General features: G+C 38.8%; 4 protein-coding genes and 3 non-coding genes across 7 annotated transcripts; 5 read left to right on the forward strand and 2 right to left on the reverse strand.

The window, feature by feature from the left end:
* Positions 1-8,780: 8,780 nt before the first annotated feature.
* On the reverse strand, positions 8,781-11,667 carry LOC147167026 (uncharacterized). Its single transcript, XM_086087273.1, has 2 exons — positions 11,425-11,667; positions 8,781-10,490 (listed from the first exon to the last, which is right to left on the reverse strand). Exons 1-2 carry the CDS (start codon positions 11,642-11,644, stop codon positions 9,577-9,579), a joined length of 1,134 nt encoding a protein of 377 aa, XP_085943399.1. The 5' UTR covers positions 11,645-11,667; the 3' UTR covers positions 8,781-9,576.
* A 496-nt stretch (positions 11,668-12,163) lies between these two features.
* On the forward strand, positions 12,164-18,110 carry gnl3 (G protein nucleolar 3). Its single transcript, XM_086087480.1, has 15 exons — positions 12,164-12,298; positions 12,427-12,485; positions 12,571-12,711; positions 12,921-13,040; positions 13,134-13,214; positions 13,288-13,423; positions 13,514-13,617; positions 14,316-14,475; positions 15,212-15,299; positions 15,390-15,567; positions 15,647-15,789; positions 15,980-16,116; positions 16,192-16,340; positions 16,532-16,589; positions 16,671-18,110. Exons 1-15 carry the CDS (start codon positions 12,286-12,288, stop codon positions 16,769-16,771), a joined length of 1,668 nt encoding a protein of 555 aa, XP_085943606.1. The 5' UTR covers positions 12,164-12,285; the 3' UTR covers positions 16,772-18,110.
* On the forward strand, positions 14,099-14,234 carry LOC147167028 (small nucleolar RNA SNORA47). Its single transcript, XR_015096399.1, has one exon. It is a non-coding gene; the product is annotated as a small nucleolar RNA SNORA47 (small nucleolar RNA).
* Positions 15,832-15,906, forward strand: LOC147167029 (small nucleolar RNA SNORD19). Its single transcript, XR_015096397.1, has one exon. It is a non-coding gene; the product is annotated as a small nucleolar RNA SNORD19 (small nucleolar RNA).
* A 2-nt stretch (positions 18,111-18,112) lies between the features above and the next one.
* On the reverse strand, positions 18,113-21,581 carry glt8d1 (glycosyltransferase 8 domain containing 1). Its single transcript, XM_086087481.1, has 9 exons — positions 21,309-21,581; positions 21,098-21,196; positions 20,509-20,719; positions 20,262-20,364; positions 20,102-20,186; positions 19,901-20,013; positions 19,569-19,735; positions 19,373-19,485; positions 18,113-19,015 (listed from the first exon to the last, which is right to left on the reverse strand). Exons 1-9 carry the CDS (start codon positions 21,316-21,318, stop codon positions 18,831-18,833), a joined length of 1,086 nt encoding a protein of 361 aa, XP_085943607.1. The 5' UTR covers positions 21,319-21,581; the 3' UTR covers positions 18,113-18,830.
* Positions 21,582-22,166: 585 nt separating this feature from the next.
* On the forward strand, positions 22,167-22,238 carry trnag-ucc (transfer RNA glycine (anticodon UCC)). Its single transcript has one exon. It is a non-coding gene; the product is annotated as a tRNA-Gly (tRNA).
* Positions 22,239-22,638: 400 nt separating this feature from the next.
* On the forward strand, positions 22,639-23,622 carry spcs1 (signal peptidase complex subunit 1). The gene is made up of 4 exons (XM_086087913.1): positions 22,639-22,785; positions 23,073-23,132; positions 23,214-23,300; positions 23,382-23,622. The coding sequence occupies exons 1-4, from the start codon at positions 22,750-22,752 to the stop codon at positions 23,505-23,507; spliced, it is 309 nt and encodes a 102-aa protein (XP_085944039.1). The 5' UTR covers positions 22,639-22,749; the 3' UTR covers positions 23,508-23,622.
* The last annotated feature ends 245 nt before the right edge of the window (positions 23,623-23,867 follow it).

Raw genomic sequence — 23,867 nt, forward strand, 5'->3', positions numbered from 1 at the left:
ACCACTTGGGTACTACCGATGGTCCACGGGCCACACACTGAGGAAAAAAAAAATTTAATCGCTAATTTCCTCTGCAAGTTTTTTGTTGAGAGGGATGTAAACTTTCAGCCTTAGAGAAAAAAAAATCAAATTATATATTTCTCGCTGAGCTCCATTTAATTGCCCACTTCGATGCATGACCTCACTCTTGTAATGAAAATAAGAAATATATTAGGTCGCTAAATTATAGTGACAAATAATTTTATTATTCTGGTTTAATGGTTAAGCAGCATTTGGCAGATGGCCAACCGCCTCTAATGTTGTTTCATGGCCTCGGCCACTACAAAGAGCTGCAGTGACTGACCAATATTATTTAATTTTTATTTATTTTTTCCTTAAAGAGCTCAGTATTGTTCATTCGGTAATTTTACCGATTTGACATGTCATAATCATTGCTCTCTTTATTTTTTTTATTTTATTTTATTTATTTATTTTATTTATTTTTATTTTGTATGTGGGTGAGTATGTGTACGTGCGTGTGAGTGTGTGTGTGTGTGTATTCATCACACTGACCAATATTCTCACTTAAATTTTGAGTGACACTGTCAGGGAAGTATTTATTATTTATTTAACGTTTGTTATTGTGGTTGTATTTTACAATAGCCTAATGTAGAAGAGTATTGTACATCATCATACTGAGAGGTTGGATAGTCACTACAGAAAGTAACAACTCTCCCATTTATCTGAGATTGGGACTGGTATTGGCTCTGTAATGGGGGAACTATCCATGAATTGAACCTGCACTAATGACAGACATTAAGGGGAAGTCAACCTAAAAATGTGCTCTACAATAATATGGTCTCTACTGCCCCACGGTATTTGGATTCATATTGCTTTTGTGGATAATGAATTAAATAACAAAATCCACCAGTTTTTATCCATCTCCAAAGGCGGCCATTTGTCCACTTGCTGTCAACTAAAAATGACTTGCTGAAGGCTCAGGTAACGGCCAATCACAGCTCACCTGTTTTCTGAATCTGAGCTGTGATTGGTTGCTACCTGAGCCCTGAGAAACTATGATGTCATTTTTAGTCGACAGCAAGTAACAAAATGGCCACACCCCAAATATGATCATATTTTTAAAAATGTGTTATTTTGGAAGAATGCTATTTTTGGTTTTGCTCGAAAAAATGAAGAAGAAAATGTTTTAATTATGTTTTTGATTAGTTTACTTATTGTATTGGTTGTTACCTGAGCCCTGAGAAACTATGATGTCATTTTTAGTCGACAGCAAGTACAAAATGGCCACACCCCAAATATTATCATATTTGAACAAATTTGTTATTTTGGAAGAATGTTATTTTTGGTTTTACTCGAAAAAATAAAAAAGATATATATATTTAATTATATTTTTGATTAGTTTACTTATCGTATTGGCTATATTCCACATACATACGTGCAAATTAATGGAAAGTACTTCATCTTTTTTTCTTTTATTAATGAACTCAAGCTCTATATTTCTTAAATTTGATATTCTACGGAGGAAAAAAGCAATAATGACTATTTCTGCTTGTGTTGAGTATAATATGTTTGTATAATTGTATTTGGAATATATGTACGTATAAATATGTATACCCCTCACATTGTGTTCAGTGTTTATAAATGTTAAATGTAATTGTTATATGTAAATTACATTTATTAAATACAATTTGAAGACAAATGGCCACTCCCTGAGATGGAGAAAAATTAGTGAATTTTGCTGCTTAACTCATATCTCACAAAAGCAATATGAATCAAAATACCGTGTTTAGATAAGTGGGGGCAAAGACAACATACAGTATTATCGTAAAGAAATATTTTGTGTTGACTTCCACTTTAAAAATAACATGTTAGTATGTTAATGATCACTTAATCTAACTCCCTATATATCTGTATAATTTTAAAAAGTATCCATCTTAGTAAAGTTTTCACACATGCCAAATGAAGTAGAACCTGGGTTGCTCAACCAGTAGTTTCGTACCAGAGTCCGAGTAGTGTTCCTGATGTGGTTCAGTGGCCCATTTGTGGCTTTAGGAGGGACAGTTAATTTACCAACCAGCTCCCTGGTCACCAATTAATCGAATTTAATGTAAGAAAAACAACATTACTTGGTTTCGATGGTGCTCATTACACCACCTGCGCATGGGTGATTATGAAGGTAAAGTGTTTCAGGCCAATCAGTTCCAACCTTCTGGGCTTCATTACCCTTGCTCGTGTGGTGCCTGGATATAATTGTGACTTCTGCTATGCACTCCGCTTTTGTAAAATGCAAAGGTTTTGAAACATCTACATGTGGTAGACAAATGTGATCAGTTCGGATTCATGTCTAAGCTATGGAGATGAATGTTAAAATGTATATCTGTGTGGTAATACTCAACAGAGGAAGCAGATGGCTGGACAACTGGTTAATTGTCAATGTAAGGTTTAAAAAAAAAAAAATGCACCACTAACTGTATCGTTCCAAACCTCTGCTGGACATGAGCAATAAAAAGTGAGTGCCAGGAGCTTCATGACATTTGAATCCATGATCCAAGCAGCTGTATGATAGCTTTACATCAATGCCAAGATCGATTGAAGGGTGTAAAGAAGTCCACACTGGACTCTGGCCAGTGGCAAATCTGGCTTCTTTTATCCAACAGTTTTACTGACAATCTGGCATTGGACAATGCATTTTTAATGCACTGTCCACCCGTCCAGTCATTTTCTATAACTTAGGGGGAGCTGCATTCTATCCCAATTGACTTGAGGATTAAGGTTAGGGTGTGGATTTGAGAATGAGGTTTATGAGGAGATGAATGAGAAATGGGTATATGACAATTAAGAATGTTTAAAAAACAATTATGAGGAACATCTTTGGAGCGGATTGTGTTTGAAGTATTTCTTTGAGGTGTGTTTTTTTTAAACGTTAGAATAAACATCCTTGTTTTTACAATAACAATGTTGAAATGTTGTGTAAAACATTGCCTGTAAGATTTATGATTCTTTCTTTTTTCCTTATGCTCTCAGCAATTATCCTTTTTCACCTTCATTTTTCACTCTGATTACTCTGCCCGGAAATGTTTGCCAATAGGGGAATGATGTAAATTTGCATTCCGAGCGATGTTGTCTGACTGTGCATTCCAAAGAGTGTTTCGGGTAATTAAATTCAGTGTATGGGCATTCAAAAGGAAAATATACATTAGTCATTTTCACACAATTAGACAAAGTTCAACAGTAGTTTCACCCTGACATAAAATAAAACGGGCCTTTTATTGTCCCGTTGCTATTCATATCAATAATAATCAATCAACAAAAATGATTATTCTCACATTCAATGTTTGTCTGTAGCTGCCTCATCATCTTGCCTGATGACAGAAAAAGAATCACTCTTGTTGGCCTCGCTGAAAGCCTCAACGGTTTTGTCAAAAGAAACAAAGAATCTCAAACATAATCAAAAGAAAGAAAAAACTTGTATTTTCTTGTTCTTCAAATTGCTTACGAATGGGTCAAATCTGGTGCCATTCTTATTTCACGCAGCCACCTTGATTCACTAAAGTCTCTCTCTCATGTTCATTAAACCATCAAATGTCATTTCACGCTCATAACATGACGGTGGTGATATGTAACATGGAAATACTTGTCATTCTTCACTGTGGCTGAGCCACAACGTTGCACAAAAGTCAACGTTGCGCAAAAAGAAATTGATGAATTTTAGGTGCCTGCAGAAGCTCAGGAAATGACTTGCAAGCTCAAAGTGAATCCTTTTCAATGGTTGCACAGGCGGAAACCAGGCCAGCTCCTTTTAGAGCACCAGAGGAATGAAACGTGAGGCAAAAGACTGCATTACATTTGGAAACTGCAAATAGCACTTTTAAACCTAGAGAAATTGCTGCCATTTGGTTACAGTCAGCACTTAACGAGGCATCATATCTGGATATTTAACCATAATTGATGATTGACGATGATTATGATAACTTGCAGACATGCTGATACAAATTCACGGGAAAGGGAATTCGAACAACAAAATTTGAATAACAATTATGTTACCAGATTTTGACATAACACAACTCTACTCCGCTAAATACATATGCATACACGTTTGAACAACAAATCAATATTGCCCTGCTTTACTTGATTTTTTCTCCTCTCTCACCTTCCCTTCTTTTTTTCCCATTTCCTCTTCCTCTCCATTTCTCACGTATCCGCTGCGACAGGCTGAGCTCTGAAGCTCATTGTGATGCAGCCTGCAACAGCAACGGAACAAAACAGAATTCCTCCTGACTGCTGGACTGACCTCTATGTACCATATGTCCTTTGCTGGGTGTGTGTTCATTACTACTTCCTGGGCCGCGGAATCGTGACGTGATAGGCTAAGTGTGTTTATTCCAGTTAAATTAAAATGTCAATTATGCAGAATGAAAAAACATGGGCAAAGAAGTCGTGCAAACAGTTCTGTAACAGTATGATGGGTCTTTCTGGTTTTGTTTATCCCGGAGGACATACCGAAATGTCATCCACTAAAGATCCCTTTGAGCACTGGCCATCAGCTGATAAGTTAAGTACGTTTTTGACATTCACCACAAACGTCACTAAAATGATCCTTATTAGGTTATTTCATTTGGCTGGAGAGAACGGATTCATACAAGTGCCACAAGGAGGCCGACCTATGAAGAAGAAAGAATTATATGTCACGTGATTCCCTCCAGCAGTTATCAATTACGTTGTCTACCAGAGATATCATCTTTATAAGGGTAAAGCTGGAGTAGAGAGTTTCACTTCAACAAAAGGTTTGGCCATACAAAACATCCCATCTTGAGCTTCTGATTTGGACAAAATGAGGATTCCCGACACATTTTTGGCTCATGAACCAAACTTACTGCACACAGATCGTGATAAAGAATTCAACAGACATGAATCAATCTTCTTTTCTTTTTTTTTATAATTTTCTATTGTGACTCAAATAGAAAGAAAGGCCAAAAAAAATTGCAGGATTTGCTCCCAAATTGAATGTGCTCTCTAACTGCAAATGACCCAACACTCCATAAAATTTCATGGAAATTGGTTACAGTATGTTGGTTTTGTATGTGAAGTGATCCAAGTGCTACCATGGGACTTTCTCAATAAGATATGTTAGGCTTTTTCCCTGCCTTTTTATGTGAACCCTCAAATGAGGAACCAGCATAGTGAGTGTAATAACATTATTGCATTGGATTCAGGGAAATAGAATGATTGGCTACCACTGAATTGTCTCGCAACAAGTGACTTATTTTCAATTTATCACCAGCTCCTGGTTGTGACGTCACATTGCTGAGCAAACACAATACTGTTATCAAAGACTATGTTAAATGTCATTTATGCTGCTCGAAAAATGTGACAAGCTATTACTTCTAGTTGTATCTTTAAATGTAAAATTTGTTTGAAATGTTGTCTGCCTGGTGATGCAGAAACTCTGACTGACTGCTCCTCTCTGGGGGGAGCAGACCAAGACGGCCTCTGCCTCTATGTCCCAGCTTCAGTTGATTTCATTGCCTCTACTGTGACAAATTGAATCGACCCATCTCAGTGAGTGACTGGGCTAATCTTTAATTGGCACTAAGAATATGATGCAGGAGGATGTGACTGAATTTGATCATGTAGCAGAAGATCAGTCTATATACGCACATGGCTTAATTGGGACCAGAAAGCCAAGACAAGACTTGATTCTGTGTATAATTGCTGTGAGTGTAGTCCACTGTTTTTGCCTAAATGTAATAAAATATTGGAGATGGTCAATATATTTGCTTTGTTTCTTTTTATTTACCAACATCATATTTGATAATGGAAACGATTCTATATTGATTTAAAAAAAAAAAGTATATATATTTTTTAAGGCATTAACAGAAATACAGGATAAGTAAGTTGCCCTCAACAAGTTTAACGGGACGTCACTGACGGTATAGTGGAAGACTTGACTTGAGTTTAGATCACAACACCTAACTGTTAACTTATTTTGATACTTCATGACAGAAATTAAAAGATACATGAATCGCCCTTCTCCATTCTGTTATGCAAATACAGTAATCATTTTACTTCAGGTTATTGGAATTAACAGCGGTTAAAGGGGAAGTCAAGTCAATTTTTTTTCTTTACAACATGTTCTATGTTGTCTTAAAAGATCGTTGTCACTTTTTTACTCGCGGCTGCCACCTCTGGCCCAAAGCATAACTGCAGCATCCCAACTGTGGAAAGTTAGCGTGCAGTGTTGTACACCACAGGCTAATGCTAGCACAACGCCACAAGTCCGCTACTCCGCCACCTTCCACCACTCCACCCTTCCCTCCCCAAAGAAACCGACGATATAAGCTGATAGGTGCAGTCAGAGTAAAACAGTCAGGGCTCTTCATACACATCTGGGCAACATTACCTTTTTAAATGGCACAATGCACCTTTAACACGATAGTTTCACACTTTTTGATTGTGACAACCTAGAATTTTTTTATTGTACATTTAGAACGGATATACAATTTGTGATTAATTGTGCGTTAACTACTGAAGTCATGCGATTAATTACAATTTTTTAAAAATCGTCTGACGCCCCTAATTTTTAATAATCTATCCTGTTCTTTTTTTATTAGGGGCATAAGGAAAATATTTTTGGGGAATTGTAATTAATCACATGACTTCACTAGTTAACTCAAGATAAAATGGTATATCTGTTCTAAATGTACAATACATTTTTTTCTAGGTTTTCATACTCTTGTTAACAAAAGTGGAAAAAAATGTGAAACTAATAGAAATTGTTCAAATGAAGTTTTGACGTCTATGGCCGTCAATGGCAGCGAATGAGTTAATAAGACATTTTAATTTCACTTTACAAGGACTTTCAACTGTTGTTAACCCTCCCCAATAGAGGTGTGCTCTTTGAATGTCAGAGGTAAATGTTATTTTATTCATATGATTTTCACTATTTGTCCGTGATGACTTCTAAGAAGGAAACAAGAGAGGAGGCCCAGCATCTAAAGCGTCAAAGTATTCACCCAAGCTCTTCTGCTGCAGTGAACCTCGTTGCCCCGCTTGGGTCAAAGCTGCGGGCTTGTTAGCGAGTATGCGCTTTTATGAAGATTCGGCCCTAATGAGCGCCACTAAACTCCGTGTCCAATGAACCAAGCCTCCAACTCAGACTTCTCATTTGTCTTTCACTCTCATTCTCCTCTCTGATTCTTTGAATCACGTCACATCAAAGTATCGGCCAGATATGTTATACCACAGTTTAATGGCATTTCTTCTGAATCGTCCACCATTAAGAGCTTTTAAACCAAGAGACCCTATAAAATGCAATGCTACCAGACAATGTTTGCATTTGAACTTTTTGCCAACCTTTGTTATGATGTTCACATTTGGATGTGTTATTTAGTGAGACAATTAAATGGGGGCGGGTGGTTTGGGTGCAGTTTGCCTGAATAGTAGATCAAACACATGACATGGTAAGGAGATAAAGTACAAGCTGATGTCAATGTCACTAAAATATACAATGGCAAGAGAAGAAGAGTGTCAAGGTGCAGTGAGTGAGTGCAGAGGAGGATGTGACAGATGAAGAGAGGCAGTGGGAGGAAGATGTTTTTACTTCTTCAAATCAATCAATAAGGTTACTTAGAAGTTAAAAAATGTATTTCCTGAAGCCAAAGGGCATAAGGGGACCAAAAAAAAAAAAGAAGAAAAGTTGTGTAAACTAATCCCATTAAAGTCTTATTCATTTTATGTAATCCTCATACTGTAATACTTTACAGGAGATTAATGTTGCAATTAGTCGACACGGCAACATTAATTAGTGCAAAACCACATCTCTTTCTAGCAAGGCAGGCTTTGGCCTTTCTGAATTATAAAGCTAAAATCAAATATGAAGGATTCGCCACTCACACAGATCTTTACAGGGCACACAAGCTTATTTGGTAACTAGAGTGGGTGTTCAAAATGAACCCAGTGCCCAAATCAATGTCATGTCTCCAAAACAACCAGATAAAAACAAATATTTAACTAACAAATGAAACTTAATTTGCAGTCATTACTATTATAAGATATTAATGAAATTTATTTTACTTTGTCAGTTATTGAATTCAGATCTTTGCTCTGTACAATTTAATCTTCAGTCCTGTCAAGTTTAAATTTGACAGATTAAGAAAGCATTAACTTCCCAAATAGGAAGGTCAATATTACAAATGGATAAAGCGTGCAGCTCTGGAATTTCGGGATTGAATTCCACTCACCCACAAAATTTAAGCCGTTTGAGCAAACACTATTAAGAGAGTCTATTGGCATCTTGTCACTGAACATTCTGCTTCATTTCCTGTCTTCATCGTGACACCGTCACATTGCAGAATATTAACTATTCCACATTTGTTGAAAGCAGACAGCAGGCAAACAGCAAAAGATGACTGTTCTGTTAAGTTTCACTGATCTCTCATTGAAATGATAACTGCGCCCTCTAGTGGCGAGTGTGTTTTACTACATAAAAGTGGAGAGTGACCCACAATCAGAATTTTTTTAAACAATCAAAATGTATTGGCCACACAAACGGAAATGAACATTATGATCTATTAATTAGCAATCCTGGTGAGAATAGATTGTGTGACCAGAGGCATCATTTCACTTGAAAAACAAGACAAAGTGCAATGTGAACCAATTTACACAGCACATCTACGATCACCGACACAAGGTTACCTAAACATTTTTAGCTAATTTAACATAGCCTACCACTGCTTGTTAGAATGCATTGTAAAAAAAATGGTGAAGGATAGACAAAGCCATCGGTGCACTTCCAAACTTTATTGAATAAATGGTAACAAAATAAACACAGTATGAGCCCATTCATACACCAGCTTCAACAGTCACAAGTGATTCCTAAGAACTCAAAATGCCGACCAGCTAACCTGAGCTAACAGCCAACTACACTCTCATTCGCTGACACATACATCAGTCATCAGGCCAGGCTCCGCCTTTTAAAGCCACACATATTCAAAGTCACAGACACTACCAGTGTAGGATGGTGATAAAAAAAAAAACTGCCCTTCATATGCATAATTTGTAGAGTATTGGTTTTTTTTAATGATGCTAAATGAAATGTTATCCAATTAATCAATTATTGATCGAAGGGATAATCAAGAAGAATCAATTCTAAGTATATTCAATAGCTGATGTTAAAAACATTTTGATCCATATTGTCTCATCTAGGGATGGGTATTTGACAGAAATTCCTTGATGAAAAAATTGATTAAATTGAATGGGGGGAATCAGTAATCTATAATTAGTACCTTTTAAATGATTTCCTAGGAAGAGTCACTCTCTCCTGAAAGTTCTAACCCGTTGTTTCTGTGCCAGTGTCACTTTAGCATGTGTGGAAGACTCAATCATCATTTAAATTTTGTTACATCAGATTAAAAAAATTATGAGGGGATCATGGAATGGAGTAGCATTTTTTTACAGATTTCCAAGTCAGTACAAAGGTCTTACTGAATGACAGCAATTGTTTTAATATAAAAAAATGTTTTAAAAAATCCACATGAATGTGATTTCCAAACAGGGCTGTTCAACATCAGCAGTACATCATTGCCCGGAAAAATAAGTCCCTTCACGGGTATGTGTCTGGAGATGCCTTTTGATTTTGTCAGAGCGGCTGAAGCACTTGCCACACACGGGGCAGCTGTACGGCTTCTCCCCCGTGTGGATCCTCATGTGCACTTTGAGGTGAGCCATCTGCGTGAAGCCCTTGCCACAAATCTGGCAGCGGAAGGGTTTTTCTCCAGTGTGGCTCCGCTGGTGCTCCTGCAGTCGGCCCGAAGAGCTGCAGCACTTCCCGCAAACGCCGCAGCGGTAAGGTTTCTCCCGCGTGTGCACCTGCACGTGCACGTGCAAGTGGCCGACGTGACTGAACGCCTCGCCACAAACCTTGCAGCAGAAGGATGACATGTGTCCTTGTAGGGGGGATTTCTGATGGGGGCACTCCACGCCGTTGGCCCCTTGGTTGCGCATATGAGAGGCCTGTCCCCTGTTTGCCACAGGTCCGTTTCCCTTCGCGCCAACCATCTGTCCTCCATTCTCCACTCCAATGATGTCAATGTTGTTCTCATTTGCGCAGTTTGGGTTGACTGGTGCCAGGGGCTGCCCGCCGTTGTTGGAGGAAGCGGAGCCCCTGTGGCTGCCTCCACTCTCCGCCTTCACGTGCCTCTCGGGGCCCCGAGAGGCAGGATCCTGCTGCCTGTTCTCCACGCCTTGACTCTGGGGCAGCGTGGACGTGTGAGGGCCATCTTGCACATACTCATTTGTGACGCGCGCGGGTGTGAACATGTTTTCTGAAGTGCTGCAAGAGCCATGGCCATGCAGCTCTTCTTGATTGGCTCGGAGATCTTGTTTATCCTTGATTTGGATTGGAATGCGCTCTTCATGCCCCATGCTGGGACTCCATTCGCGTCGTGGATGTTCGCCATCCTCCTCTTCCAGCAACGCCATTGATGGACGGTCTGAGAAAAAAATCAGCAGAGCCCCGAGTTAACCATTTTAAGGGATATTCACAACTGCTATGTAATAGTCATATTTGGACATCATGTGTTATGATCTGAAAAATAATTAATCTTAATTTTGTCAAACCAATATATATTTTCAATATAATTTTAATCATGAAGCTAGCTAGCTTGTTTTGTTTAGCTAGCTAATTATTAGCTTCATAACTTTGATTGAAGATGAAAACATGATGTGGTGCAACCAACCATTGAAGAAAGCTTTCCATGGTAATTGTATGACCAATTATAGACGTACTTAATTGTAGATAATAGCAAAATTGTAGTTTAATAGTAAATCATATTAAAGAATAATTTTTTTTGTGTTTTTAGAATAAATTAACCGTGCTGGCCTGGGTCTGGTAATATCCTTATCCGTCAATGATCCTTGTAAAAAATTGACTCAATCATACTAGGGCTGCAAAAAACAATCGATAAAACTGATTAATTAAAAGTAGGTCGGGCCGATATATCATAGCATATCGGCATCTGCTTTTTTTTTTGTATCCAGCAGCCATTAAGAGATACATTTAAAACTGGGTTATTTTAGCACTGATGCAGCCACACTGCTGGAAACTCCCAGCAATTTCAGCTATACTGAAATGTTAGGGAAACTCATTCACAGTAGAAAACTTTACAGCGCAAACTTTACGGCGCTATTTGCTGGCTAGCAAGTTCGCTAACGAACAAAGGTTGCTAAAGTGCTAGCAGCTCCATAACAACAGTAGCTGCTAACGTTAACTAGCAGCTAATGCTGACTTAGTGAAGAGTGGTTGCGTTGATTTGAGGGTTTCTATTTTCCATCTGTGTTTTTACCCCTAACGCCCAACGTTAAATGGCTCATTAAATTGGATTAAGAAAGGCACCGTGCAAATTGTTAGCTTTTAGTGGAGCTAACCTGGCCATATTTCAATCCCAGCATCTCGCAGCCTGCGTCTCAGATGGTCGTTCTCCCGCTCCCGGATGGCTATTTCCTCTTGGTACTCCAAAATTGTGTCCTCCACAGACTTGTAGATCTCCTGCGCAGCAAGCATGAGCCGCTCGGTCAAGAAGACGTTCAAAAACTGCAGTTTGGTCATCGTCCTGGACTCCGCGGAGGATCGCTCGCTCGCCACCATCCAAAAGACACCAAAAAAGATGAGTCGCTAGTCACGTGACAATCGCCAATTGTATCTCACGTCTACTTACAGTCTATATTTTGGCCAAATATTAAACTAAAGTTATGCATTATGTAGACATTCTTTGTTTTTTTGTTTTGTTTTTATAATAAAGTTGATGATTAAATTATTTTTGTTGGGTTATTAACAGTGAGGATTTGTACAATTTTCTTTTACATCTTTGTTTAAAGTAAGTTTCACATTTCTTTATGGCAATCTCCCATGACATTGAACAGGATAAGTGCTATAGAAAGTGGATAGATTGGTTATTGTTGTTTTATTTTAAAATCTTTTTTTTGTGGAAAAGTACTTTTTATATATAACAAACAAATACAATCAACATAGGAATTTAACAATTCAAACCAAGCAAATATCAAAATCTCCGTATAAATACACTCTTGGATTAAAAAAAAAGAAGCCATGCAGCATAAAGACAACAATGCAAAGTGTTTTACAATCGCGATGAACCTCCTGATCGACAGGTGGCGGTATCAAATTAACTGGGCGCTAAAATGCAGGAAATTACGTCTTGTAACTTGCCCTCCACGTGCGTGTGGTGCGAGCGTAGCACTTCGTGTTGGAGTGATCGATGCTAGTTCAAGATGAAACGACCAAGTAAGTCGACACTTTAGTCACGTTAAATGAATATTCGCAACTTGTCAATGTATCTTATCGTTTTATCGCTACGGATATACAAATGTACGTTTGCCGGCTGATTTAAGTCCTTTTTCTCGTTTTCTCAGAGCTGAAGAAAGCGAGTAAGCGACTATCATGTTCTAAACGATATAAAATACAAAAGAAGGTAAGCTGGCGATCTTTTGCTGTACTAGAGACAATTTTTGTGTTTTTATGCACGTATTTTTCTCTAATGGTGTTACTTTGTCTAGGTCCGAGAGCACAACAAAAAGTTAAAAAGAGAGGCCAAGAAGAAAGGAGTGAGCAAACGACCCAAGAAAGATCCAGGAGTGCCAAGTATTGCTCCATTTAAAGAAGAAGTCTTGCGGGAGGCCGAACAGAGGAGACTGCAGGTTTGTATGGAAAGCAGTCTGATCAGACATTCATTATCTTACTATTGTGATGAATTGTCTTACTAGGGACAAAGTGGGATGTTAACTAAATGCTAAAACGGCTTTTCTTAGGTTAACTTACCTCCACTGCCCTACTATGCTGCTATTATCTGGCATGGCTGGAGAGCCTTGACCAATGACATTAATTCTGCCAAAAACTGTGATCTCAGATTGAGGAGGAAAAAGAGAGACAAAAACAAGCACTGCAAGAAGAACGCGCTAAGAAGCGGAAACAGGAAAAGGATTCTGGAAGTAAAAAAAAAGAACCCAAAGCCAAAAAAGCACGCGAGGTAACAAAACAAAGCAACACATTTTGGATTAAGATATAAGATCAATGTATTTTATGTTATTAAATATAACTGTTGCTTTTCATTATATTGCAGGAAAAGACTGTTCAGCGTCCAGAAAAAAAGAATGCAGCAGAAAGGAACACTAAAAAGTTTCAGTGTGCTGAACTAAACAAGGTAACAGCACAGTCCTTGTTAGTGTTTTCCAGTGTTTTTTATTGAGCTCATCAGATCATTTCCCCCTCTTCAGGTCATTGATGCATCTGACGTTGTAATAGAAGTACTGGATGCTCGTGATCCAATGGGCTGCAGGTGTCCACAGCTGGAGGAGATGGTACTCCAGAAGGGCGGCGACAAGAAACTACTTCTTGTTTTAAACAAAATAGGTACAAGGGCAAGACACTATACTGTGTTACTTTATACGCGCTCCCGTTGTTTGTAATAAAAATGAGTGGTCTGTTTGTATTCTGTCGTAGATTTGGTACCAAGAGCAAATGTGGAGCAGTGGATGCAAAGACTACAGCAGGAGTTTCCAGTTGTGGCCTTCAAAGCGTCCGCTCATGCTCAAAATGAAAAATCGGTATGAGGCGTAATGCAGTAACTGCAATACATTGCTGTAATTTGGTATGTTCAGGGTTATATATCACAATGTTGGTCTGGTTCTCAAAGGATCACCATTTTTTTTTTGCACTATGGACCAGTTTCATGTAAAGAAATATTTTAACAGACTGGTGAGGAAACATGTAAAAAAAAAATCTAACCCCAAAAATTCTTTGGGAAAAAGACACCAATAAACATCAATATGTTTTCATGGGAAAAGGTGGAAAAATCACTGGAAAGCCGTAAAAGATTCAAAAATGAAATATATTAAGTCCATGTTTTTATTTATTTATTTTTATACATCATAGTAGGAAGTGTGTGGTCCTATGTGCCCCCACCCCCTGTATCATTGATGGGAAAATTATGGAAATTGGCTGTTAATATTGACTTAATAAATTACTTGACCTGTTTACAATGCATTTAATTTAGATCACAGCAGAATCATTAGCATTGAATTTCCACGGAGGTCTGAGAAAGTTGAGCAGCTCGTGTGGTGCTGTTCCTAACTGGTTACAACCTCCGATATTAACGATCAAACCACTCAATGAAGTCGCTCGGCTGTGTGCTGACCTGAATTTGTGTGTTTGTGAACAAGTGTTTGATGTGAGATTGTCCATTGTGGTTGATTTATTATTATTATTTATGTGTGATCCTCCCCTTTTGTTTTATGTCTTGAAGAGGAAAAAAAGGAGAAAGAGAAGCAGGATCGTGCCCTCTAATGAAGTCCTTGACAGATCCAGAGGAGCTGCCTGCTTTGGAAGCATGCTTCTCACTGAGCTGTTTAAGCATTACGGCGCGAACATGGAGGGCAACTCTCGTCTCCGAGTGGGCGTAGTTGGTAACGAGATCCCCCATCCCACTCCTGACACACCACTTCACCTTAATCTTCAAACATGGCTTATTCGTTGAGCATGAAGTGGGATAATGGAACCTGTTGGGTCAAACAATTTCCCCCCCGCGGATTTTGATCAACTTGAGATTTTGGGAGCTTTCCAAAGCAAAGCTTCCCACAGGAATTAAGTGAAACTTGTCACTGTGCAAGCAATGTTTTAAAGGCCCAAAAAAATCTTGACAGTAATATTTTCTATGCAGCCCCACTAGCCTAAATACAGTATTCTGGTTAGTGGAATATGAGTTAAGCAGCAAAAATCCAGCAATGTTTATGCTTTTAAGTGAAAATGGCATCACAGTTGCTGAGCGCTCGGGCAACAACCAATCACAGCTCACCTGTTTTCTGAAGCTGAGCTGTGATTGGTTGTTACCTGAGCAACTGTGATGTAATCTTCAGTCGGCAGCAAGTGGCAAAATGGTCGCCCCCTGGGATGGGTTAAAAACGGCTGGATTTTGCTTCATAATTCATATTCCACATATGTAATATTAATCAGAATTTCATGTTTAGAGTAGTGAGGTCGTATAACATTGTCAAGAAATGTTTATGGTTGACTTCCACTTTAAATGACGTTTAACAAACACTAATAGCTATAGTAAAAAAAAAATGTGTCAGTCATAAATAAACACATGCTAAAAACGACCCACGCATTACAATTTTAACATTAACTGTTATTTCCATCCAGGCTTTCCCAATGTGGGTAAGAGCAGCCTGGTCAATTATCTGAAAGGAAGTCCTGCATGCATTGCTGACTTTAAGCGAGGCATTACAAAGTGAGTTATTGGCACAATTGAGCAGTGTTGACAAATACTGCTTTCTAATGTGCATTAGGAACCTTCATTGTCTGGTGCTGGTGTTTTTAGATCCATGCAGGAGGTGCAAATCTCGCAGAACGTGAATCTGCTCGACAGTCCGGGAATCCTGGCCTGTCCGACCAACCCGGCATCCGCCATGGCTCTGAGGAGCCTGCAAGTGGAGGATGGCCAGGAGAACGTGCTGGAGGCTGCCAGGACTTTGCTCCAAAAATGCAACAAGACTCAGGTACTGTCCAGTGTAGTAAGATGGGTGCAATCCTGCCATTTTGAAGTCATCTCACACCATTTTGCTCTCCTTGTTTCAGATCCTATTGCAGTACAATATCGCTGACTACAGAAACCATGCAGAGTTTCTAACTTTATTGGCCAAAAAGCGGGGCTTCTTGCAAAAGGGCGGCGCCGTGAATACGGTGCAGGCCGCTTCAGCGTTTCTAGATGATTGGACAGGGTGAGCTTTTGAACCTTGATGACTGGCCACAGAATATCAGTGTGGAAATGAGGACAAAAATAGCTTCAACAGATTTCAAATGAAGACCGTTAATCCAACTCTGATCCAAACACTGTGCCAGGATGACAAATGTGCTAGTATGAGCGTGAGTGCACCCTCACATCTGTCCACGGTTTGATTTTTCTCTCAGAGCCAAGATGAGCTACCACTGCAAGGCCACAGACAAGAATGGCCTCCCTGCCTATGTGACGGATGCCGTGATCACGCAGATGTGGAGCAGTCTGGATCGCATGCAACTGCAAACTGGCAATGAGAATACTCTGAGGGGTACGTGCGCTAGCAAGCACACGTTTGAGAAACTGTACTTTGTAATGTTATAGTTGACTATTTTCCTCCCGGAAGGTATAAAATTCCCAACCCCGTCCAGCAGTATCAGCTTCACGTCGAGCGGTCCCACTAAAGGTCTGCTAGTTGTCAGTGACATCCCTCAAGAAAAAGTTGTTGAAGCCAAAGAGGAGGTTGAAATTGTGGAGGCGAAGATCACCGAAGAGGTACTGTTTATTGTTGTCGCGTGACTTCATTTTACAAGTATGAGGTGTCACCTTAGCATGGAAATGAGGACAGAATCGCAAGTCTAGATTTACTCGTGAAGACTTCTAATCCAACTCTGATCCTGCTGGTGAACAAACCTCTAATGGAAGAACTGTGCTTGTCTTTCTACTAACTTTGTTTTTCCTCACAGCCTGAACTAATAGCCGATGAGATAAATGCAGATGAACCAGAGGAAGTTTCACCTGAAGGTACATTTGTTTCCAATTTCTTACATACACAAAAATGTGAACACCCACCCACTGAGGACCATATGTTGTTGTCTTTTATAGAAAAAACAAATCATGTCGAGTTCAAGTCGGTGCCCAACGACATCAGCTCCTCCGCAGTGGAAACAGAGGATGCCTATGACTTCAACACTTATTTTAAATGAACGTGTGCCTGATTCATGGGGTCAGGTGGAGATGCAGATTGCGGACCTTCATTTTACTAACATGAAAAACACCCACTCACTGCAACTCAGTCAATCAACTTTATTTGTACAGCACATTCAAGAGATCCACAGGGCAAGCCAAAGTGCTGTACGTAAAAATAGGAAAATATGTTAAAAAGATAAAAATAATAAAAGTAAACGGGTTCATGCCAGTTTGCTGCTTGTAAATGCCATACAAGATGAGTTATTGTGTGTTAAAGTTCAGAGAAAAGTAGTGTGCTTTTAGATTTAAATCCAAAAGCTCTTCTCCCCGGTATCCGGATGATTCATAGACAAAAATGTAATTAAAAAAAGACAATTCATACATGTGGACTGTTCACGGACACATATGAAATCACAAATTAATGTCAACCACTTGAATAAGTTGAACACAAATTGTCACATAGAAGTTAAAAAAAAATCGTCAAAGACAATATTCTAAACAATGTTAATAAAAATAATAATTATGAAAAATTAAGAGCTATGTAACCAGCTACATAAATTATGGTGTTAGCCCTAAAGGTGAAAATTTTCTGAATTGGTGTCTAGAAAGAATCCATGTTTATTTAATGGCCTGACATCCTTTCTGCTGAAAACATTTGCAGATTTATGTACCCATATTTTTTAGACTAAAATTAACCCGACCCTAATTGTGTTATTTGCATTAGCGCCACCTTCTGTCCCCCAGCGGTAATGTACCAAAAGTATTTACAACTGCCAGAAAATAGTAGTAGTAGTAGTAGTAGTCATGCATTACTAGCGGTGGCCACCTTGTTTATTTGCCAACTGCCAAAAGAAGACATGGAAGCTGAAGAAGAGTAGTAGTCAAGGCAACGAATGTGTGATGTAAACTAGTTAAGCTGGCGACTTGTTGAGAAAACATTTTAAACTTAAAACAACAACTTCTCCATAGTTGGAAGCGGGGGGTTTCACCTGTCAACACTGGGTCCATTGGAAACATTTTGGGGCACTCTAGTTTCGATCAGAGTGAAGCGATGTGTGGGATCGAAGCGTAATTCCAAATGCACCCACGATTAGGGAACGGAGATTCTGGGAGCAAGTCCATGTGCTACTGTTCTTGTTTTGTATTTTTAATAATATACCACCACCCCCCCCCCCCCCCCCCAAATGTGACATATACTTTTGTGTAACTTGGAGTCCGAAAATATGGTACATATGCCAACATTTCAGATTTAATAATCAGGTCTCATATGATGCAATTAAAATTGTATCTCTCTCTGCATGCATGAACATTTTGTATATAGATGCTACTGATGTAATAAACCACAATTCCTTCCAATCTGCTGGCCAATTAATTTAATTAGGCTTTTAAATTGTTTCATATTGTAGACCTTTCACACCACAGACATGACATGGTTGGTCTTTGTCACCCAAAAGTTTCAAAGTAGACAATTGTACAAAATGCATTTAATGTACAATATAGATTTACACCAGCCTGGAATGGAATATTAATCTGCAAGCGGTTGCTTAGTGGTTTGCATATTATATCCTTGGGAAAACCGCATTGTAACAGCAAGTCATGAGAAATTGCAATTCAAGTACAATTAGTGTTGTACAATGTTCAATCCAAGGTTGGAATTGCCAGTCGATCATTCTGTAGGAGTAGAAATGCGTACAACTTAATTGACACTAAAAATGGAGACGATGAACTAATACATGACTTTTCCCCAGGAAATATTGAGGTAACACCATTTGTGCAACAACTTTTTTAAAATGATACATGTGAAATTTGGCAAGATGTTTTATCACCATTATAACAATGAAAACCCTTTCAGAGTTAGACATGTGAGAGCTCTGTGTAAACATTTGAACTGAAAATAGTTTTGACACAGACTATTGTGTTGGGTTTGTATAGAATACTTCTCAGTGGTACTAGTGTAACCATTGAGAAATGAGTGGAAAGTGTTCCCTTGTGTATATTCTGGTCCTGAGAGGCGGGTTTCTGTCGGCTGGGTTGACTTGACTTGCTTAGATGCCCACATTTCACAGCTTTTCAGTTTTATTTGTCCGCCGCGTGTCTCCGCACAGGATGAAACTTTTCCGCGGGGTCCGGAATGAACCACCTGTCCCACATGTCGGTGAAGGCGGACGTCCTCCCCCAAGGCTTATAGTGTCCGTTCCAGTGAAGGAGTTTAGCTGCTTTGACAAATTGTGGCGAGTAGCGGTTTCCAGCACCAGTAGTACCTAAAAATTAAAAACAGAAATGGTTCGACCCAACCTGTTATATGCCACCTAGCATCACCTGCCAATCATTTCAAAACTGTATTTAAAATTAAGTGATTTCTTTTTGAGAACATATCTGTGACTATGACCCAAAAAGTGGACAGTTAATTGTGCAATTTTTTTTGCGCAAAAATCTTTACTTAGAATAATTTAATTATTAATTTTTTTTTTTTTAGTTGGATCTTATTTCCAAGTAATTTGAGACAAACAAATACAATTTGAATGTTTAATAATAATCAGACAATGATGACACAATACTATTTTAAGTCATTTCTGTTTTTCAACAAAAAAAAAATGTAAGGGATGGACAGTACTTACCAAGGTGCCGAACGTGCCACATGGGGTCAAGTGCAGAGTGACGCTTGTAAAAAACAATAAGTAGTGGGGGGGTGGTGATACTCTCAGCTAATGTCTTGCTGTACAAATCCTCCCTGGGGAAAGACAAGCAATGCGTGCACGTTCAATAGGAAGAAACATAAAAGATGGCCATATTTGTGCAGTGTGAGCAACTGACCGTGTGTTGAGCTCCATCCAGTGCTCCAGCTGACCCGTAATGTTCATGTTCTTCCACTCAGTCAGGTTGGCAACCAGGACTCCTGGGTTGAATGAGCATGTGTTGGCTCTCATGCCTAGTTGTTTAATAGCCTCCTTTTTAAAATCCAGGAACCCTATGTAGTTATTCTATTGAGAGAAAAAAAATATATATTTATGAATTATGAACTTTTAACATTAACAAGCGTAAAATAAAGTTTTAACTGACAACGCCGGGGTCTCAAAGCTTCAATTTTAAAAAAAGATTCTATAAAAGTATTTTTATTATTATTGATGTTGAATGGAGATGCCCACCTGAGTTCCCGCCCCTCGAACAATGCCTTTGGCAGATGCCGACTCACAATCATCAGAGAAGGCTGCTGCATGTCCAGGTTTTAAACTTGTTTCATAAAGCTCTTTAATATCCCCTGAGACCAAAAAGAACATCTTTTTTTTTCAGTAAAAAAAAAAAATAGGGCCATAATATAGATTATGCAAAAACGCTGAGTATCTTACCTTGCACAATAATATCATCATCCAAATAGATGGCTTTCTCCACCTCAGGCAGGTATAAAGGCAGATAATATCTGGCAAAGGTAAGCTGAAAAACAGTTTGATTGAAATAAACTGAAGGTCAACATGCTCAGTGCTCTAAATGTACAAAAAGTTGCCTCACCGGTTTTGTAGCATCCATCGTCTCAGGATGTTTTGCTACCTCAGGCTTGAAAGGAACCATTTTATATTTGATGCTTTTTAGACTCGGCACACTCAACCACGTCCTGTGGATCAACACAGTTTGATAATAACTAAAGCTAACAAAATTTTGTTTTTCTGTCTGCGTTGGTTTAATGCCTCAAGACAAGCACAACAATACTGGACGTTGTCTTAGCCACCGTATTTTATGTGTGCTTTAACGGTCTTACTTTAAGTGATCAGCTGTGTCGTTCATGGTGACAATTGTGAAAACAACATTGGCTTTAGTGTTCTGGTGGATGCTGTGCATGGCAGCCACGACGGCACCAAGCCTCTCCTCAGCAGCAGTCATGACCACAGGGATTTCGTCTCCTTGCCTCTCCAAATCCACCCGAAGGTCTGGAGGCAATTCCGCCTCAAAGGGAAGAATGGCCCCAGTATCTATAGGGAGATCAGGGGTTTTCACTTTGTGGTTGTGCGCAGGACAGAAATGCATCCAAGCAGTTTAACGTCCATCTACGAATACGCTCTTTGTTCTTACTAGTAAGGCAAATCAACATACTGTCTGAACCACTGTAACATTTTTTTTCCCACTGCTGCATGACATTTCTACACAGCAGCGGGACAATTATATATTGCTAGTTTAGTATAGTTTTTAGATTGTTTAGTGGGCAAAAATGGTACTAATGGTGGAAAAGACAAAGACGCGGTCGTTCTACTAGTGCACTTACCACTGAGGACAAAGAGGGCAGTAGAACATATGGACCTTAGATGGACATGAAGGTATGGTATAAATGCTCGTGAAGGAAAAACACTTACGTGTTATTTCTTTGTGTAAAAAGTCACTGAGGCTGAGGAGATTCCGTTGAATTATAATCAGGAAAGCCACAGCAAGTAGCACAAGGATGACCACGTTTACTGGAAGATGTAATAAAAAGCACACATGGTGAATAAAACCCGAGCAATTACTTTAAGATTAGGGGAAAAAAATGTCTGATTGCCACAAACAATTTTACAAGACTTCACGAACCTTTCCTCATCGCCTCTTTCGTTACTCTGCTGAATAACAAACAATATTGTTATGTACACAGAACCGCCACGTTATCAATGATAACTTGCTCACTTTGTGGAAACCCAATGCACTTCTAAAACGTGACAAAATAAAACCATTTTCAAATTGGAGCACATTTAACCGTCCGAGTGTATGTCAACTAGAAAGCCCTAAAACATTTATCTACATAAATCATTTGCATGAGAAACATACGGACCAAACTGCCAACGCACCACCATCATCTACAAACGCACGAACAATTAGTCGCCCACAGCGTGCCTGATTGTAAGTGAAGACCAGCCTGATTGTTACACAACAAATACACCAGAATTAAAAATACATATACATAGTAAATCCATAATTGTAATCATTGTGTGTGTGGTTATTTTTTTAATGTCAATTTGTTGTAATAATCACCATATTGTTGACTGGCAATAATTTAGCTAGCCCATGTGCATTAGCATTAGTGGGTCACTCATTTGTTTTTGTTTTTCTTAATAACTTCTTTTTTTTAACCCAGCCCTCTATAATATTCCATGTAAACTGTTTGAAACTACTTTGGATGTATCTTTAAAAAAACAACAACGTGCAGTTGAGTAATCCTATATTCGACACTGACAGCTGGAAAACATATTTCTCTTGCATTCATGACCAGAGTAAAACATAATTATATCGCGTCTTTTGGATGAAAGGATTTGAATCCCGCCCGAAACGTAAATAAATGTAATTTACGTGCCGAAACTTTTCTAATTTCAGCATTATAAATACGTTATAACGTAATCCAACGCTCTGTCATTAAATTATTATATAGGTTATAATATAACGTTAAGTAATATCGCGTTGGTGGTATAGTGGTGAGCATAGCTGCCTTCCAAGCAGTTGACCCGGGTTCGATTCCCGGCCAACGCAGATTGTTTTCTTTTCTGAGTATATAGCTATACTTCACTAAGTACTACTATAGTTAATTTAAGTTGTTTTTTCCCCACCGTATTTACAAATATCAACATTACTTCCGAGAGTTACTTTTATGATCTTTCAGCATCACTGATAGATTCCAGTTCATCAAAAGGACATGACAGTAGTGTGCAGTAGAAAGGGGAGCTCGATAGAGAAAATGTGTGCTCAAATATTATATATATTCTACAAAATTATTCAGTAAATAAGTGTTATAAGGATATTTTTATCGATATCTAATTCTCAAACAAACACAACTGATGAATGTATGTAGTGTTTATCCTAACATTTGTATTTTTTGTCAACATTCCGAACCAGTAGGTGGCGAAAATGCACCATTGCGTTGTCTGTCAACCGGCCAAAATTTATAAGAAGAAGATATGGGACCGTCTTTTGATTTCTAGGGTGACGTATCTTTTCTTGCCGGAAATTATATTGCGCAGGCTGTTCGAATTTAACAAGAAATATGCTGTCGATATTTAACTCAATCCCGACACATATGGTAAATTTGATTGGATTTATGCTATTGTATCACAGTATGTACCAGTTTGAGGTCGTTTGCCTGTTTGCATTTGCGAAACCGTACGACCAACCTCATCCGATGCAGCTTGAATGCAATATGTACATGTCGTTGGCGGGTTTTACACCAGTTTGTAATTTGTTTTAGTTACAGTAATGTTTACAATCGATGCTAATTCTGCTTAAGTGGTTGTAATAGGGATTCAACACCTGCTTTAATGTTATGGGGTTGCATAAACGGTGATGTTGATTTTCTCCAATTTGTTGTAGGATTACAAAGGACAGAAACTGTCTGAACAGATTTTCCAAGGGATAATCCTTGTCTCTGTGGTAAATATGCAACTATATCAACACATTTAGATCAACCAAGCATTCCAGTTCTCACCTTGTGCGTTTGGTTTGTCTCTTTAGGTGGTTGGATTCGTGTATGGCCTCATCATTCAACAATTTGGATACACTGTATACATAGTCCTGATTGGATTTGTTGTGTCATGCATTGTGAGTTTAGACTACTTTCTATCTTGCACTTGTGATGTTTAAAATGTGTATGCACTAATGTATAGATTTTTTTTTTTTAAGATGACCCTGCCCCCTTGGCCAATGTACAGAAGGCATCCCCTGCCGTGGCAACCTGTTATTCCAGAGAACAGTGCAGAATCCAATCAAAAGCCCCAGGAGAGTCAAAAGAAAAAGAAGCACAAGTAACTCTGGATCTTCCGGTTATTGATACATCTTTTTACGTTGGAAATGTGTTTTGATTTATCTCGCAACCCTCATGTTACAGTCTGAAATACATGTCCAATAAAATTTGTGTGGCCGATATGTTCTCACTATTAATCCTTACCACGTGTAAAACTTAGTGGAGGCAGCGTCATGGCATGGGTATGGCCACATAATGAAATGGGTTAAATGGTGTTTATTGATACTGTGGCTACCAACAGCAACAACTCAGTTTTTATGGTGCAGATGGACAATGACCCTATTCTACGAGATTATTTGGTACAGGCAAATACATATTTTTAAATAAGCATTCACGTGGCCTGATTGATGTCTGTATCCAGGCAG

The sequence above is a fragment of the Leptonotus elevatus genome, chromosome 10 (assembly GCF_054856555.1).
Source record: "Leptonotus elevatus isolate MCC_2025b chromosome 10, RoL_Lele_1.0, whole genome shotgun sequence".
Classification (NCBI taxonomy): Eukaryota; Metazoa; Chordata; class Actinopteri; order Syngnathiformes; family Syngnathidae; genus Leptonotus; species Leptonotus elevatus.

What these genes read in the sequence shown, in the direction of transcription:
- glt8d1 (XM_086087481.1), bottom strand. An exon ending in GACACAGCTGATCACTTAAA is followed by an intron (nt 20,365 to 20,508) that starts GTAAGACCGTTA and finishes GTTGATCCACAG; the next exon opens with GACGTGGTTGAGTGTGCCGA. An exon ending in CGATGGATGCTACAAAACCG is followed by an intron (nt 20,187 to 20,261) that starts GTGAGGCAACTT and finishes ACTGTTTTTCAG; the next exon opens with CTTACCTTTGCCAGATATTA.
- spcs1 (XM_086087913.1), top strand. Translation starts at nt 22,750, where the DNA reads ATGCTGTCGATATTTAACTCAATCCCGACACATATG. An exon ending in ACTCAATCCCGACACATATG is followed by an intron (nt 22,786 to 23,072) that starts GTAAATTTGATT and finishes AATTTGTTGTAG; the next exon opens with GATTACAAAGGACAGAAACT. An exon ending in GATTTGTTGTGTCATGCATT is followed by an intron (nt 23,301 to 23,381) that starts GTGAGTTTAGAC and finishes TTTTTTTTTAAG; the next exon opens with ATGACCCTGCCCCCTTGGCC.
- LOC147167026 (XM_086087273.1), bottom strand. Translation starts at nt 11,644, where the DNA reads ATGGTGGCGAGCGAGCGATCCTCCGCGGAGTCCAGGACGATGACCAAA. An exon ending in TGGGATTGAAATATGGCCAG is followed by an intron (nt 10,491 to 11,424) that starts GTTAGCTCCACT and finishes TTTTTTTCTCAG; the next exon opens with ACCGTCCATCAATGGCGTTG.
- gnl3 (XM_086087480.1), top strand. An exon ending in TCTCCGAGTGGGCGTAGTTG is followed by an intron (nt 14,476 to 15,211) that starts GTAACGAGATCC and finishes ATTTCCATCCAG; the next exon opens with GCTTTCCCAATGTGGGTAAG. An exon ending in TTTAAGCGAGGCATTACAAA is followed by an intron (nt 15,300 to 15,389) that starts GTGAGTTATTGG and finishes TGGTGTTTTTAG; the next exon opens with ATCCATGCAGGAGGTGCAAA.